This window comes from Cervus canadensis, chromosome 1, assembly GCF_019320065.1.
Source record: "Cervus canadensis isolate Bull #8, Minnesota chromosome 1, ASM1932006v1, whole genome shotgun sequence".
NCBI lineage: Eukaryota > Metazoa > Chordata > Mammalia > Artiodactyla > Cervidae > Cervus > Cervus canadensis.
In genome coordinates this window covers 36,560,234-36,578,828 of record NC_057386.1, presented here as the reverse complement: position 1 = coordinate 36,578,828, position 18,595 = coordinate 36,560,234, and the positions used below count along the sequence as shown (strand labels likewise).

General features: G+C 43.9%; 1 protein-coding gene across 10 annotated transcripts in view; it reads left to right on the top strand.

Moving 5' to 3' along the window:
* RAP1GAP2 (RAP1 GTPase activating protein 2) overlaps positions 1-18,595 on the top strand; it is a 216,698-nt gene that overhangs the window by 163,362 nt on the left and 34,741 nt on the right. For all 10 annotated transcript variants that reach the window (XR_006271200.1, XM_043477970.1, XM_043477961.1 and 7 more), the window contains 4 exons: positions 7,272-7,350; positions 8,141-8,194; positions 11,183-11,266; positions 16,140-16,240. Coding sequence is in view for 9 of the 10 variants with exons in the window: in XM_043477970.1 (XP_043333905.1) it covers positions 7,272-7,350; positions 8,141-8,194; positions 11,183-11,266; positions 16,140-16,240 (318 nt within the window). In the remaining variant the exon portion in view is untranslated. The remainder of the gene's footprint in view (positions 1-7,271; positions 7,351-8,140; positions 8,195-11,182; positions 11,267-16,139; positions 16,241-18,595) is intronic.

Genomic DNA, 18,595 nt, shown 5'->3' with positions numbered 1-18,595 from the left:
CGTTGGGCTGGTGGAGAAGTGGGGAAAAATCAGCAATGGTGCTTAGCAGTGTGCTGTGAAACCTGTCAAGCTCCCAGTCCATATTTGTGAATCTAATTGGAAGTCTTTGATGGTATTTGGAACAGAGCAATAACATTTTTTCTCTGCCCAAGTTTTGAGATAAAAATGGGATGGAGAGTGACACCTAGCCTTGCAACGGGAAAGATAGGAGGAGTAGGGAGCTGGTACAAGGAAGTTGTCAGCGCTCATCCAATTTGGATTTGCTCTTTCTTAAGAAAGGAACCAATTTTCTTTGCTGAGGTTCACCTGGCTAGAAATGATGTTTGTAAGGCAAGGAAGAGTCCATTAAATCGCTGGCACCAATATTCTGTGAGGGTAATACCTGGATCCCCATATCCTAATAGGATTTCAAGTTGGTGAACCTCTGTGAAGAAAATTACTTCCTTTCTTAATAAAAATCAGACCCAGATGGGGTAGCATTTCTGAGTTAAGAAGATAATTGAACACAAGCATCTAACCCTCTTTTTTTAATACCATATCCTATCTGAAATGCCACACCTGGACTCAAAGAGGGAGAAAGATGCTTGACACACAGCACATTTTGATGATTTTTTTATTCTTTGGTAATCTATGGGGCGATATTGAGAACTGACCTCAGTGCCTCTTCCTTAGAAAGCAGTGTAATGAGGGAATAGATAAAGTGAAAATTGCTCAGTCGTGTCTGACTCTGCCATCCCAGGTACTATACTGTCCATGGAATTCTCCAGGCCAGAATACTGGAGTGGGTAGGTCAGGGGATCTTCCCAACCCAGGGATTGAACCCAGGTTTCCTGCATATTGGAGATAATTCTGTGCTGTTTAGAAGTAAGGGTGAGCCCTGGAACATTCAGGGGTCTTTACACATGGAACCACTTTTGTTGTTTCGGGTCAACAGCGTTTGAAATCAATGCCTAGGGGAGTGATTTCCCTGGTGGTCCAGTGGCTAAGACTCTACCCTCCCAGTACAGGGGGCCTGGTCAGGGAACTAGATCCCACATGCTGCAGTGAAGATTTCGCATGCTGCAACTAAAAAAATCTTGCGTACAACAAGATCGAACGCTATGGAAAACAGTGTGGAGATTTCTTAAAAAACTGGAAATAGAACTGCCATATGACCCAGCAATCCCACTTCTGGGCATACACACTGAGGAAACCAGATCTGAAAGAGACACGTGCACCCCAGTGTTCATCGCAGCACTGTTTATAATAGCCAGGACATGGAAGCAACCTAGATGCCCATCAGCAGATGAATGGATAAGGAAGCTGTGGTACATATACACCATGGAATATTACTCAGCCATTAAAAAGAATTCATTTGAATCAGTCCTAATGAGATGGATGAAACTGGAGCCCCTTATACAGAGTGAAGTAAGCCAGAAAGATAAAGAACATTACAGCATACTAACACATATATATGGAATTTAGAAAGATGGTAACGATAACCCTATATGCAAAACAGAAAAAGAGACACAGAAATACAGAACAGAATTTTGAACTCTGTGGGAGAAGGTGAGGGTGGGATATTTCAAAAGAACAGCATGTACACTATCTATGGTGAAACAGATCACCAGCCCAGGTGGGATGCATGAGACAAGTGCTCGGGCCTGGTGCACTGGGAAGACCAGAGGAATCGGGTGGAGAGGGAGGTGGGAGGGGGGATCGGGATGGGGAATACGTGTAAATCTATGGCTGATTCATATCAATGTATGACAAAAATAAATAAATAAATAAATAAATAAATTAATTAAAAAAAAAAACAAACCAAGATCGAAGATCCCTCATGCTACAACTAAGACCAGGCACAGCCGAGTAAATAAATACTAAAAAAGAAATGCATAGGATTCTTTTTTTTTTTTTTTTAAATGCCCTGGGGAGTTAAGCTCAAATGTGGCTCTCCCAGTAGAAATCCAGTGAGCGGGGTGGCAGAGGGAAGCCATTCCCCAGCTAGGAAGTTGGGTAATCACAAAGTGTACCGAAAGCCAGATGTAAAAAAAAATTGGCTCCATGGCCTAGTAACTTCACCAGGCACAAAGAAGAAATTACGCAGAGATGAAATTCCCCTGCTGGCAGTGACTCTTACCCCAGCTTCTTCCTCATTCCCTGTCGGCTTCTGGATTATTTAATTGATGTCTTAGAGCAACCAGCTCTCCAGCTAAAATCTGAGGATTCTGACAACATCTCTGTGTGCTGTGAGAGCTGCCAAGGAGAATCTCCTTACAACTTGGAGATGCGTAATGAGCCTGAGTAGATGTCACCTTTTCAATGTGTGTGTGTGTTCAGTCGCTAAGTCATGCCCAACTCTTTTGTAACCCCATGGACTGTCCACTAGAGTCCTCTGTCCATGGAATTTTCTAGGCAAGAATACTGGAGTGGGTTGCCATTTTCTACTCCAGGGGATCTTCCCGACCCAGGGAGTGAACCTGCGTCTCTCGTGTCTCCTGCATTGGCAGCTGGATTCTTTACCACTGCGCCACCTGGGAAGCTCCACTTTTCTTAAGTTTGGATATAAAAAGAAGGAGAGCAAAAAAACAAAAAACAGAAACCCTAATAGTTTGGTGAAAGAAAAGATCCTGCATCTAAAAAAACATAATGTTTAGAAGGTAGGAAAATATCCAAGCTTTGGAAAGGATTTATTATAGCAAGCCAAGTTAAATTCCGATATCCATTAACTTTGTATTTTCAGCAAACCTCTAGAAAAAATAAACTGTTTTAAAGACAAAAGATTAGGGACATCCCTGGCTGTCCAGTGGTTAAGACCTGGGGGTTGAACCCACATCTCTTGCATCTCTTGCATTGGCAGGCAGATTCTTAACCACTGCGCCACCAGAGAAGCCCATTGTGTTCAGCCCATGCTATTATATTGGAAATTTCTTTTGAAGCAGGTGCTTTTCTAGGAGGGCATACGTGACTAAATTTAACATGAGGTGAAAAATCTGACCAGGTCAATAACAATAATGGAATAAGTTGAAAAGTTCTCAAAGAATTCTCTCTCCAGAAGTTTCTAGATCTAGATGGTTTGCAGGTAGTTATTCGAAACTTGTGAAGAACAGATTTCATTTAGAACTTCAAAGATAAATAGGAATTTTTAAAGCTACCTAAAAATAGATTATGTATGAATGACAACCAGGCTGAGAGCAAGTTTCTTATCAGCCATGGGACAGTGGGACAGTAGCTTTAAAATGGTGGAAGAAAAAAAAAAGAAAAAAAGAAAAATAAAATGGTGGAAGAAAGCTGTTCAAACATTTAAAAAAATGAGGGGAGTACATTATTCACAGAATCTAACTGAAAGAATCACTAAAGGGTATACTTCAGCTAGAAGAAAAGAAAAACCAAAAGAAAAGATGCAACTAAAAAGTAAGAAAAAATGGATAAACTATGTTGATAAATTTAATTACTGACTGGAGAAAAGAAGTAATTTTTTTAAAGAAAAAGTTCGTGAATTAAATTTATAAACAAATATAGGAAAGACAGTGGGAAGGAAAGAGTTCAGTAGCTCTTGTGTCTCCTTCCTTCCTCAGGAGAGAGATAGCAAGTAAGTTTAGAGTTTGTTGGAAAAATATAAATAGGTGTATTGGAAGTTATAGAAATACAATATCCCTCTTAAACTAACAGAGGGATAAAGAGAATTTTAAAAAGTTTACCAAACTGAAGGCAGGGAAGGAGAAAAAAGACAAAACACAGGGTTATTAAAAACACAAAGTGATAAAAACGATTCCAAGTATATTAGTAAGCACAAGTACAAATAGTTTATGAAAATATCGGGCTATCGGATTGAACTAAAATGCAGCTGTATTCTACTTATCAGAGTCATGTCTAAAGAAAAATGACATGGAAAGATTTAAAATGAAGAAATAGAAAAAGGTATTCTGGAAAAATATGAGCAAAGAAATCTGGCGTAGCAATAGTACTGTTGGAAAAAAATAGAATTTCAAGGAAAATGCATCAGTAGAGATAAAAGGAGCACTCTTGTAAGTTGGGAATCCTTCCCTACTCCGGATTTTCTTGCTTTGTGTAGCACTCCTGGCTCTCTCCACCCTCTTGGTAGGTACATTTGCAGTAGGAACTTGATGTAGGTAGCTGCGTCCTTTCCCCTCTTGAAGCTCTCTGCCCTCGAGCCGCTCCCTCTGCTCCCTGTATTGTGGTCTCACCTGAGGAGACCCCAGGAGAGGAGGTGTGTCCCTGCCCCGGACTGCCTGTGACTGCTGGATAACTCTGGGCTTTAGTTTAAACATCCGTTTCACCTTCACGCTAAGCTACTGTGCTTCCTCTCCATCTTTATCAGTACCACAGGAGTTATTTTCATTTCCAACTGCCTTACTTTTTTTTTGGCCATGCCGTGTGGCGTTTGGGATCTTAGTTCTCTAAGACCCGAGCCCTCTGCAATGGGAGTGCAGAGTCTTAACCACTGAACCACCAGCGAAGTCCCCAGCTGCCTTACTTTTAATTTCTTTTTTTTTTTTCTGATTTTGTTCATAACTTGGGCCAGGAAAGATGCTCTTTACTGGACCCCTCAGAGGCCTTAGTCTACATGATGATCAAAAGAACAGTCCACCTGGAAAGTCTAACAGTCATGAACTTGTACTTAGTAACATAGTCTTCAGTTTAAAGAGGCAAATGCTGATAGGAATGTGAGTAGACAAATCCTCAGCTGCAGTGGGAAATTTCAGGAATGCCTCTTAGATACCGATGGACCAAGCAGACACAAAAATTGTGAGGATATAGATTTGAACAACACAGTTAACAAATTTGATCCTCTGACATACATTCCTGAACTCAACAAAAGAAAAAAAGACATTCTTTTTCAAGCTCACATGGACATGAAAAAACAGTCCATGAATCAAGTTAGCAAATTTCAAATATAAATGTCTTATATGGAGGCTTCTCTTGTGGCTCAGTTGGTAAAGAATCTGCCTGTGATGCGGGAGATGTAGGTTCGATCCCTGGATTGGGAATATCTCCTAGAGAAGGGAAAGGCTACCCACTCCAGTATTCTGGCCTGGAGAATTCCATAGACTGTATAGATGATGAGGTTGCAAAGAGTTGGACATAACTGAGTGACTTTCTAACTAATGTAATATGTTATATTCCCAGAATATACAAAAATTAAATTAGAAGTCAGCAATTAAAATGCTGAAAGATAAAACTCATACATTTGGAATGGTAAAAAAAAAAACCAACAAAAAAACCCCAAAGACAACCTTCTTAAATAACTCATGTGCTGAAGGGGAAATCACAAAAGAACTGACAAAATATTTAGAACTAAGTGACAGTGGAAATACCACCTATCAATGTGTGGGATGCAGCTAAAGTGGTACTTAGGGAGAGATGTATAGTTTTAAATGCATTTGTAAAAAAGAAGAAAGATTCAGTGTGTAAGCATGCAAGTTGGGATGTTAGAAAAAGTATGTTGTTGTTCAGTTGCTAAGTTGTATCCCACTCTTTGCGATCCCATCGACTGCAGCATGCCAGGTTCCCCTATCCTCCACTATCTATAGAGTCGGTGATGCTATCTAACTATTTCATCCTCTGCCTCCCCCTTCTCCTTTTGCCTTCAATCTTTCCCAGCATCAGGGTCTTTCCCAATGAGTCAGCTCTTGGCATCAGGTGCCCAAAATATTGGAGCTTTAGCTTCAGCATCAGTCCCTCCAATGAAAATTCAGAGTTGACTTCCTTTAGGATTGACTGGTTTGATCTCTTTGCTGTCCAAGAGACTCTCAAGAGTCATCTCCAGCACCACAATTTGAAAGCATCAGTTATTTGGCGCTCAGCCTTCTTTATGGTCCAGCTCTCACATCCATACATGACTACTGGAAAAAAAACAACCATAGCTTTGACTGTACAGACCTTTGTCAGCAAAGTGTTGTCTCTGCTTTTTAATACACTATCTAGGTTTGTCATAGCTTTAGGCAAGGCAGAAACCAAAGAAAATAGAAGGAAAGAAAAAAGGCAAGAAGTAGAAAGCAAAAAAAAAAAAAAAAAAAAAAGAATAGAAATAGTAAACAAATTAAAAGCTATCTCTTTGAAAAGATTAATAAACTAACCCCCCAGCAAGGGCTGATAATGACAACAGAAAAGATACCAACAGATACTATTTCTGCAATGAAGGAAGGGATACAACTACAAATAGAAATGAAGTCTTAAGAGAACACCAAAAACAACTTTATATTAATGCATTTGATGGATAATTTTATAGAATAAAACATAAATTACCAAAATTGACTCAATGAGGAGTAGAAAACCTTAACATTCACCGTTAAAGAACCTAACTGGGAGCCAACAGTATCCTCCAAATGAAAAACAGCAGGCCCAGAGATTTCACAGACAGATTTTAGCAAACCTTTAAGGGACAGAAAATTCCTATGATGTACAAACTATTTCAAGGGATGAGATGCTTCCTAGCAAGTTTTTGAGGCTTGATATTAAAACTTGACAAGGGAAGTACAAGAAAATAAAATAGGCCAGTGTTGCTACTGAACGTAGGTATGAAACTGTAAATGAAATATCAACCAGTTAAATTCAGGAGGATATGAAAAAAATAATACAGCATAAGCAAGTGAAGTTTTACCCAGGAAATGAAAAGATAGCTCAACAGAAATGTAATCCACCAGGTTAACAGATTAAAAACCATATGATGATCTCAGCAGATGCAGAAAAGCATTCGGTAGAATTCAACACTTTCATAATGTGCTGAATGAATCAGGGGAATGGGCTAAATTTAGAATCTTATGGTGAATCTCTTTATAAAGCAACTCGCATCCCATTTATATTTTGAGTAAGTCCAGATTTTCAAATATTAGGTTTTCTTTTCTTAAAGGTTTAATTGCATGTCAGACCCGAATATATCCAGCAGCTCTGCCCACTTCTTCTGGAGAACACAAAAAACCCACCAAGAAGCAAAAAAATAATGTTGAATTTGAAGGTGACTATTTGCATTTCCTGTGTTTCAGTTGCAGTCAGCTGTACCCAGCAGGTTGTTTGAGTATCCATTTCCTGTGGGGTCCCTAAGTAGGATTCTGTTTTCCCATTTAAGTCGGGGGCACCCAGTGGGTCGGGTCCTCATGTCTGAGGCAGGTCTGACCCAGGGGTGACTTGAATCAAGCACCTGCTTTGTGGCCTGTCATAACCTCAGCCACCTTCCTCATTGACTCCATTTCTGTGGACTCTCCTTTCCCATCTTCATCCATCTCGTGAAAGGTGATCTTCACCCCTTCTCATCTTTTGGACGTGTGTAGGTCCAAAGTGAAGACGGTGCATGAGCGGATTCCCTTGGCCGGACTGAGCAAGTTGCCCAGTGTCCCTCAGATTGCAAAGGTAAAAGCTGGCACCAAGAGGAGGTGGCTTCCTCTTTTAGGCCGGATCTTGGGGGGCGCAGGCTTGTCCTGGGTGGGCTCTGCCTTTGGGAAGGAGGAACCACTGTCCTCTTGGACCCTTGACTGCATGCATGGGGTGGGGGAGCTGTTGGTGGATACCCCAAAATCCCTACCCCAAAATCCCTGCTCCATCTCATCCTTGCTGCTGAGGCTGCTGAGGGAACAGGCTGCTCTTACCCCAGGTTCTTACCCCAAGTTCACAGCTAGTTCAGGAGACCAGAGAAATGGAGAGACAGGCCTGGGTATAGAGAGTAGGGTAGGGCTTCAGAGGAGGATGGAGGGGAGGGGGCAGCTGGGAGCCTTCACAGCAGAGGATGGTTGGGGTTGAGGGATGGTCAGGCTGTTGATCCAGACAGAGGAGCCCCTCAGGTAAGGAACCATCAGTGGGTGGAGGGGCCCAGGTCCCTTCTCTGGGATACTGGGAACTGAGTCAGAAAAGTGGGGCAGGAAGGATGATCAGCTGCATTGGGTTGGACCCACACTCTGGGAGTGGGAAGGCCAGGCAGAACGGTGCTGGATACCTTTGGTGGCCTCACTTCAGTGGGAAACCCCAGGAAGGACCCTAGACTTTCCTGACCACACACGAGTGACCAGCAGTGCCCAGCATCTGACCCCAGACCCCCGGGCCCTGCAGGTCGTGGCCTCATGCTCTTTCTCTTGGTGGGCAGGGCAGCCCAGGTGCGCTCCGTGGACGCGGCCCCTGAGCTGTGCGTTTCTCTCTCTCCGCTCAGGCTTTCTGTGACGACGCAGTGGGGCTGAAATTCAACCCTGTCCTGTACCCCAAGGTGAGGACCGTCCCCTTCCCCCTGACTCAGGCCGCTGCTGCTTGCTTGGATTTGCATGCCTGTGGCTCCGTGGGAAGTTCTCTGCATCTTGGGGATTTTTGTGGGGTCTCCATGACAAACCGCTGTGTCTTCCCCTCTCCCTGCCCACCCCTTCATGAACTGATCTGCTGGAGACCTATCCTCAGCCACGCCTGGGTCTCCGGCCCCCATCGATTGGTCCCCAGTTTCGTGGAGACAGCAGATGGGCAACAGTTTCTCCGTCTCACCCTGATTGAACCTCCCCAAGGCGGGTGCTGGGCTGGGGAGTGATTCTGCCTCTAGGTGGGGGGCTGCTGCAGACCTGGTCAGCCATGAGCATGGAGCGGGGGAGCAAGCAGAAGGCAGAACCCCACTAAGAAATACAAGGCCAGACCTCGGCTCCCTGTTGCTGACGTTACTGCAGTTCTGAGGCCTCACAAGCTAGGCCTCTTCCACCGGGCTCTCGTTAATCGACTCGGCTGGTCCTCTGTTAACAGCTTCTTTAGGATTGGCCTGATCTTGACCCCAGTTCTGATATGGGGGTGTGGGTGGGCAGAAAAGCAGTACTAACAAAACGAACTCATAAGCCCACTTAAGAATAACTCAGCATGAAAGGACCTAAATCATGCATGAACAGTGAATTGCTTTAAATCGGTCACAGGGGGATTTCCTTGGTAGTCCAGTGGTTAAGACTTCAAGTTCCCAATGCAGGGGGCATGGGTTTGATCCGCGGTTGGGGAACTAAGATCTCGCATGCTGCACAGTGCTGCCAAAAAGTAAAAATACAATTTTTTTTTAAATGAAAAAAGAAATCGGCCGTAGGAAGAGACTCAGGGCATTGGCTACTGTTTTGCGTGCCTGCAGGATGTAGGCAGAGATCGTGCAAGCTGGTTGGCGCTCCCAAGTGTACACTGTGGGCCATCTGAGGCTGGCTGGGGCTGGTCAGTCCATTTCTTGAGTCCCGGTTCTGACAACCAGGAACCAGGAGGTGAAACGTCTGGTGGTGGTGTGTATGAAGAGGGACCCTGTCCTGGTTGGAACACCCCAAACCCCTAGAACCAACACCTCAGATCTTCACGATTGTGCTGGACACACTATTTGTCCCCATGCGGTGGCAGAGTTAATGGCAGAATCTTCTCCCATGTGGAGAATGTGCCAGAATCCTTCTCCTCTAAGACAGCTCTTTCACTGCATCCGAGCATCCAAGGCACTTCCCAGTAAAATGCTGCGCTCCATCGAACATTTTCTATCACTCAGACTGCCCTCCCCTTCGTAATTAAAGCTGAATTACTGAGGTTTAACCAAACATCAAAACCCCATCATAAAGCCCTAACTTAACTACAAATTTGGCAATTTTTGTTGTCAAATCATAGCCAACGATGACTCTCATTTTTGTAGTGTTCCCTCTGTAGCTTGTAAAGCCTCCGGCTCTGGGAATAATGGAAGAGCAGCTGTATTTTCATGTTTTCTAGATTGGAAGGATTGCTTCGTCCGGCTGGGATGTTCATCTGGCTGAGATGTGTGCATGTTTTTACAGTTCACAGAGTTTAGAATGTTCCTTGGAGGGTGTCCATGGCTCAGTGCCTCTTCCTGGGCAGGGCAACTGCTCCGAGCCTTTGACTCATCCCAGGCGGGAGTCGGGGGGCGCCCTCTGGGGTCGGGCAGTGCTGATCTTCCAGGTGAAGCTGAGACGTGTCCATTTTATCAGGCAGCTAAGAGCCACAGAGAGAGATGTCGGGTGACAGCTGACATGGGTCACGTACTCGGGCCAACAAGTCGTGCCTGGTTTGTTCCTCCCGTAGCATCTCATGTGGTCCAATCCTTCCTTTTTATTGCAGAGAACAGCCACCAAGTCTTCTCTTTCCTAACAATCTGGTCCAGCTCTGATCTTTCTAGCGGGTTTACCTAGATGTTGATGATAATCGCCGCTGTCTGCTCTGTACTTCATATGCCCCGTTTCCCTGAATCTTCACATTCACATGTCTTCATTGAACAGATGAGGAAACTGAAGCCCGAGGAAGTTAAGTGGTTTAATCAAAGCTGCACAGGTAAAAGCAGTGGACTGAAAATTAGAGATTAGTGTTTCTGACCAACTCTTTGAAACACAAGAGACAATTAGATGGAACCAGTGGTCCGGATTTTTGTTTGTTTTTTCTTTGCTTATTGAATTAGGGTATGTTCCTCCTTAGAGATCTCTCATTTTATGGATAAGGGGGATTGAAGTCTGGACAGGAGCAGCGCCTTGCTCAAAATCACTCTGCTGGACTTCCCTGATGGTCCAGTGATTAAGAATCTGCCTGCCAATGCAGGGGACATGGGTTCGATCCCTGTTTGATCCCTGATGCAGGAAGATCCCATGTGCTGTAGACCAGCTAAGCTTGTGTGCCATAACTGCTGAAGACTGCATTCTCTGGAGCCCATGCTTTGCAACAAGAGAAGCTGCCGCAATGAGAAGCCCATGCACCGCAGTTAAGAGTAGCCCCACTTGCCTCACTTAGAGAAAGCCCGTGCACAGCAGTGACGATCCAGCGCAGCCAAAAAAAAAAAAAAAAAGTCACACTGCTGATGAGAGGTGAAATTAGAGCTACCATCATCCTTGATGACTATGGTTTTGGGGTCCCAGCTTCACTTTTCACTCCCCAGGTAAAAACACTGGGGTCAAATCAGTTCCCTGTGTCCTGCTGGACTATCTGTGTGCACAGGCATTGGCTGATAGATCTAGATGGAAATGGAATGGGTGACCCAGAGGTTTCATCACTGGGGGAAGCCCAGGGGCTGGAAGCTAGCTGAGACCTTCGGAGCTGCATCCTGACTGTGTCCTTGACTTCATCTCTTCTCTTCCTCCATGTGTGGACATCTCATATCAACTGGGGCCCGTCCGCCACTGAAATGGGTACTTCCCCTTCCTCCTGCCTCCTCACTCTGCCTCCAGGTTAATAATCTGATTTCTTTTATTCCCACATTTTCCAGGCCTCCCAGATGATTGTGGCCTACGACGAGCATGACGTCAACAACACATTCAAATTCGGGGTCATTTACCAGAAAGCCAGGCAGGTAAGCATCACGAATCCACACTGCTCACTTGAGCCTGTGCTTTCTCCCTGGGGACGCTTGTTTTTCCGTTTCCCACACACAAGAGCGCCTGGATTAGGTTCTTAAATATTGTGAGTACAACCATCCTGTCCAGATAAGAATTAGACTGGAGGTGGCAGAGTCTTCAAGGTAGGCTGCTGCTCTCAAAAAGGCTTGCATATCCTTGAAACAGCGATATAATTTTTCATTCAGTGAATTCTAGTTTTTGCTGGCTTACTTCTGCTTGTGTTTAACAATGGTCTGTTGGTCACAGGAAAAATCAGACGGGGTGGAGGGGAATGGCTTAGTGAAGGCTGCTTTCTTTCTGCCCACCACTCTCCTCGCTGGGAATTCGCTTGTGCTCCCCAGATGTGAGTAGTGTCCTGGCATTGAGTGTGTGCTCTCTGCCCAGGTCTGTGTTCATTGATGTCATGCTGGTGGCTTCCAATAAGCCATGATGAAAGTGTTCACACCATGGAAATGGGCAAACACCAGAGCTGCTGTTTTTTTCTCTCTTTGGAGAGCAAGTTGTTAAAATTTTTACCAGTATACCCTGTTCATCCTTCTCTTTCTCTTGGGGTGTTTCATGTGCTTCTTTGGAGTCAGTTGACAGGAACGGTGTTTCTCAAAGTGTGTTCCATGAGACCCTAGTTGACCAGAATGGTATTTCTCAAAATGTGTTCCGTGAGACCTTAGTTGACCAGAATGGTGTTTCTCAAAGTATGTTCCATGAGTCCGGCGAGGTACTCTATGAACAAATGAGTTCCGGGTGGAGTGATCAGTTGTGTGGGAACATTTTAAAGGTTCTGAGAACCCTCAAAGTAGATAACTCTTTATAACTTTGTTGAACTCAGTATTTCCCATACTCATTTGACCACAAACTTCCCATCTTTCCTACCATGAACATTTATTAACATCCTGAGAAGTGGTCGGCTGAACATACCACTATTTCCTCATCTGTGTTGTATGGGAGAAGGTTCCACATCCATTTCATCTTCGTATCATCCAAGAGCCTAGCACAGTGACTTTATAGAAATACACTCTATTTTTTGTTATCTGAATGAATGAATGAATAAAATTTTGGCCTTCCTGATGGTAGGTCAATAGTATTTTTCAGTATTACCTCTGTCATCTCTTTTGCGTGACAACATCTTTCTTGGCTGGGTGATAGCTGACTTCCTTGTCTGAAGATATTAGACCACAAGAGGCATGTGTTTGCTTAAAAACTCTCTAATTAATGAAGGCTTGAGGAGCTGAAAGACCAACACAGATGAATCTTATAATGTAAGAGAATTATTCAAGTAGCTGCTCTAATTATTTTCACATATTGCATTTTTATTTTGTACAGCTCTGATAATACAGTCCCACTAATTAAAGTTCTTTGCTTGTGAAATTTACCAAAGCAGATCTCATAAGGTGATTACAGCCCAATGTTCCAGCAAAATTATAATTACTGAACATTAACCATCCACCTCAGAGAAGGAATCTGAGGGAGTCTGCATGTTGTTTATGTACCTGACGTAACTTAGGCAAGGAGTGGGTGCAAGGACAGGTAAAAGTCTCTTCTTAAAAAACATGGATTGTTGTTTTGCAAACCTACAGTAGGAGGGATTAATATGAACATTTGCTGTGTGAAAGCCCTATGCTGGCCCTAGAATATAAATAAGCCCCATCTGACTCTGTTTGTCAGGCACTTTGCTAAGCACTGTGGAGGATACAGCAGTGACTCGGAACCCCTCCCTGAGTGCATGATCAAGCTCAAGGCCAATACAAAAATAAAGATAGTAATCCCAGACAGAGTTAAATCCTGGAGAGAGGTACACACCCCAGAACGTAAGCTAGATTGTCTTTTTTTCAGGAGAAGAGGTACATTGTCTGGAAGTGGTTATTCTACTGAACCCTAGCTTCCTGACCTGAGGCAGACAGCGTATTGGGCTAGAGTTGCGATAGATCAGGCATTGGGAAACATTTTCTATAAAGGGCCAGACAGTAAGTATTTTAGACTTCCTGGACCATACTGTTTGTGTTGCAACTATTCAACCCTACCTTTGTAGTACAGAAAGAAGGAGCCACAGACAATATTAAATGAATTGGCCTGGCTGTGTTCCAATAAAACTTTATTTATAAAACAGGCAGCAGGCCAGACTCGGCACCCCGGGACATAGTCTGCTGGCCCCTGCTAGAGAGCATTGTTTCTCCAACTTTAGACATTTACAAACTATATCCAAGATCATATCATTCTACTTTTCTGTTTTTTTTAATTGCACCTACACTGTTCTTCCCAGATGGCTGAGTAGTAAAGAATTCTCCTACCAGTGCAGGAGACATGGATTCAATCCCTGGGTCGGGAAGATCCCCTGGAGAAGTAACCCACTCCAGTATTCTTGCCTTTGAAATCCCATGGACAGAGGAGCCTGGCGGGCTACAGTCCGTGGGTTCACAAAAGAGCTGGACATGACTTAGCAACTAAACAACAAAAACAACAATCACAGTCTGTGTAACCATTCACCCACCGAGGGGCAGACAGCTGGGTTGTTTTCAGTTTGGGGCTATGATGAATAAAGCCACTGTGAACATTTGTATACAGTTTTTTATGTGAGCAGAAGTTTTCATTTCTCTGGGATAAATATTTAGGAAGACAATTGCCTGGGTGTGTGGTGATTATATGTTTAGTTTTGTAAGAAACTACCAAGCTGTTTCCTAGCATGGTTGTTCCATTTTCCATTCCTCCCAGCAATGTGTGAGTGATCCGTTTTCATTACATCCTTGCCAGCATTTGGTGCTGTTACTGTTTTTCATTTTAGCCATTCCAGTAGATGTGTGGTGAGATCTCATTGTGGTTTTTAATTTGCACCTCTCTAATGGCTAGCGATGGGGCTTCCCTGATGGCTCAATGGATACGGAATCTGCCTGCAGTGCTGGAGACACGGGTTTGATCTCTGGGTCAGGAAGATTCCCCTGGAGGGGGAAATGGCAACTGACTCCAGTATTCTTGCCTGGGAGGTCCCATGGACAGAGGAGCCTGGCAAGCTACAGTCTGTGGGGTCGCAAAGAGTTGGACACAGTGAGAGACTAAGTACATGCACAAGCACAATGGCTAATAACAGTGAGCATCTCTTCTCACCTGAACATCATATTTGCCATCTGTAGATCCTCTTGAGTGAAATGACTGTTCATGTCCTTTGACCATTTCCTAATAGGATTTTTTTTCTACTGTGGAGTTTAAAATTTTTAAATAACAGCTTTATTGAGGTATAACTGACATACCATACAATTCACAACAGCATGTGACGTATATCTCAATAAAGTGCACAGTTCAGTGGTTTGTAGTATATTCACAGAATTGTGCAATTATTACCACTAACTACAGAAAATTTTCATCACCCCTAAAAGAAACTCCATACCTAATAGTCACTCCTATCATCCCCATTCTCTGTAGCTCCTGTCAGCCACATATTTATTTCTACTATTTCTGTGGATTTGTTGTATATTTCATATAAATGGAATCATAATATGTGGGCTTTGATGTCTAGTTCTTTTACTTAGCATGATGCTTTCAAGGTTCATTCATATTGTGCAAAGAATCAGTACTTTATTCTTTTTTTATGGCTGAATTATATTCCATCGTATGGATATACCACATTTTAGCTTCCCTGGTGGCTCAGATGGTAAAGACTCTGTAATGCAGAGAGACACGGGTTTGATCCCTGGGTTGGGAAGATCCCCCTGGAGAAGGGAATGCCTACCCACTCCAGTATTCTTGCCTGGAGAATCCCATGGACAGAGGAGCCTGGAAGGCTACAGTCCATGGGGTCGAGAAGAATCAGACACAACTGAGTGACTGTCACTTTCACTACGTTTTGTTTATCTGTTTATCAGTTGATGGACATTTTGGTTGTTTCCACCCTGGGAGTATTATGAATAATACTAGTATTAACATTTGCATACAAGCTTTTTTTTTGTATGAACTGTTGTTTTCATGTCTCTTGGGTCTATTCTTAGGAGTGGAATTGCTGGTCATATGGTAACCCAATGTTTAGCTTTTTGAGTAACTGCCAGACTATTTTCCAAAGAAATGGCACCATTTTACATTTCCACCTGCAATGTATGAGGGTTTTGATTTTTCCATACCCTCACCAACACTTCTTGTTGTCTGTCTTTTTTATGATAGTGTGAAGTGCTGTCTCACTGTGGTTTTGATTACTATTGAGTTTTGAGAGTCCTTTATATATTTCCGATATAAATCCTTTGTCAGAAGTCCTATTATGAATTTTTCAGTTTTGGATTGGTTTATGGTTTCAAGTCTAAGAACTCTTTCCTTCAGCTTTGTCCTTTTATTTTTTTCCTTGAGACTCAATTTATTTTCTGTACCTACTACACAGTGTTGTTGTAAAGACACCATGGTGAAAGCATTTTGTAAATTCTCAAGTATTTTAAAAAGTCACGTATTAATATTATCATATAGTATGCAATGAAAGCATGGCTAACTAGATTAGAAGTTATATATCCACAGGCTTGGGAAAATGTATTATCCATTAAACTTTGCAAGCTTTTAAAAAATCAAGATATCTGAATACTGGTCATGCCTTTTTCTTTTTAAAGTGATCAGTGAGCAGTAGCTCTTGTTCAAATAGAAATCTTCATTAATAGCCCCCCAAAATCCAGCTCTGTTCAGTGAACCCCATTAGCCCTTTCTCCTGAGCATGACAGAGCCACTGGGTGGTGACTGTGCGGAATGGGGAAAGGAAGAAAGGGACCAGGTATCCGGACAACCACATTCCCTCCCTTGGTGGCACCAATAAGCCTTTTTTTTTTTTTTCCTGAACTCTTGTCCCTGATTCTGTTTCTCTTTCAGACCCTGGAGGAGGAACTGTTTGGGAACAATGAAGAGAGCCCAGCTTTCAAGGAGTTCTTGGAACTGCTAGGGGACACAATCACGCTGCAGGACTTCAAAGGGTGAGTTTTAGCCAAGTGATGGTTCTGTCCCCATTGATGAAGCCCTAGAGGAAGGGTGAGAGCCAACAGCTGCGTTTCAGCAGGGAGGGGGCATGTGAGAGTTAAAAACACACACAAGGAACATGGGGTTACTTTTCAGTAAGTGCTCAGCATTCATTGATTGCATCTCTGAGGAATTTGTGGTACAAGTGGTGGTGGTGGTTTAGTCGCTAAGTCGTGTCCGACTCTTGCGACCCCATGGACTGTAGCCCCCCAGGCTCCTCTGTCCGTGGGATTCTCCAGGCAAGAATACTGGAGTGGGTTGCTATTTCCTTCCCCATGTGGTACAGGGGATAATCCCGAACGGCAGATGACCTGAATCAAGGCATTGACTTTTGCCCTTGGGATGCATGATGAAATCGTTCCACTTGAGATTTGCCTTCCTAATTACAGTTGGCTCAAACTGAGAGTTAAATGAATCCACCTTCCATTCCAGAAGAGCAGGTCATTCACCTGCTAGGCATTCTGGAAAGAGTCCTGTGTAGTTTGGGCTTGGGGGGCGGGGAGTGACGGTTTTAGATAATACACAAAAAAATTGGGTAATAGAGTTGGTGCAAATACCATAATCCTTCTGGCAGGAATCTGTGCAACAGCCTGTGGTTGTGTAAGTGGACAGAGAGAATATTGGGACGGTTGCTTTGAAAACTCAGCCCTTTATTTCCTTTGACAAAGGCAACCCTTGGGGACGGCCTGCAGACCTGGCCAACCTATTCTTTGCTTTGTGGCTGGAGCACAACTAAACCCTCAGATTTCTCCACCTTAACAGCCACCTTAATGGGATTTCTGAACGTGTGAATGCACCTAGCCCCGTGCCTGGCGTGGCATAGGTGTTCAGTAATCACTTACTTCTTCTGCTCCCTTCTCTCATTTTCCTTCTCCTTTTACCTTTTCCCCTCTTCCTCTCCCTTCAAGGTCATCACTGCTGTCTAGAGTCAGTCACACATGGGTCAAAATCTCATCCCTGCCGCTTATTAGCTCTGTGACTTTGAACAAGAGGTTAAGAGGACCTAAGCTCTGCAAACCTCAGTTTCCTTGTCTATAAAAAGGGAGATAAAGATAGCACTGACCCTACAAGCTTGTTGAAGAATTAATATGTATGATGCACAGGAAGCACTTAAGCCAGTTTCATGCACATAGTAAGCACTGGATGTCATTATTATTGTTCTTATTATACCACTTACCATTGGCTCTAAGATGCCATCCTTACAAGATATATCCTGGGACTACCCTGCTGGTCCAGTGGTTAAGATTCTGAACTTTCACTCCAGGGGGCAAGGGTTGGGGAACTAAGATTCTGTATGCTGCAGGGAAAGTGAAAGTCGCTCAGTCGTGTCCGACTCTTTGCGACCCCATGGACTATACAGTCAATGGAATTCTCTAGGATAGAATACTGGAGTGGATAACCTTTCCCTTCTCCAGGGGATTTTCCCAACCCAGAGATCGAACCCAGGTCTCCCACATTGCAGGTGGATTCCTTACCAGCTGAGCCACAAGGGAAGTCCTTGTGCTTCAGAGAGGCTGCACAGAGTGGCCCCCCAAATAAATAAAACATCAAAAATAAAATACAGGATATATCTTGATTTCAGAGATATTAAAATGCCAAAAAATGTTACATCTTGCAGTTGATGAGATAAAGTACTCAAAGGACCCTGGATACACAAAGAATACACAAAGGCTCAAACCACAAAGGACTCTGGAGATCATATAACCCTATCCCTTTATTTTCTGAGGTCTGGAGAGATTAAGTGATGTGCCCAGTGGCGTGTGCTGACTTCGTGACAGAAGCTGGTCTAGAACCTGTGGAGCTCCTAGCTCCCAGCCTCCTGTGCTTTCCTCCATGTGGGGCTGAGCACACTTCTGGCTTGAATTGCAGTGTTTGGGGGTTGGGGAGGACTTGATGTCCAGGGTCTATTTTATTTCATTTTAAAGGAACCTGTATCCCACTCTGCTTGCTAACGGATATGATCACGACCTGCAGCCATGTTTCTATAAAGGAAGAAGGTGCAACTCCTAGAAGTCCACCCAGTTCCTTAGTATTTTTCTTTCCTGCCTGTGAGGAGGTGGCCGGAGAAGGGAGCCCCTGGGATACCTCCCAGCTGGGTGTTGCCATGGCGGGGGAGGGGAAATCTCCACTTCTGGGACTGAGTGGGTAGAAGTCAGGCATCTGTCCCCTCTTCTTGCTGACTCCGGATACTCTTGGGGGGCATCGGGGCTCACCACCATCAGGATGCCCGACTGCCCTGGCTCAGGGCTGCGGACCTGCCCTTGCAGAGAGAAGGGCTTATGCCCAGGCTTGGGGGCCTCTAGTAGCTGGGG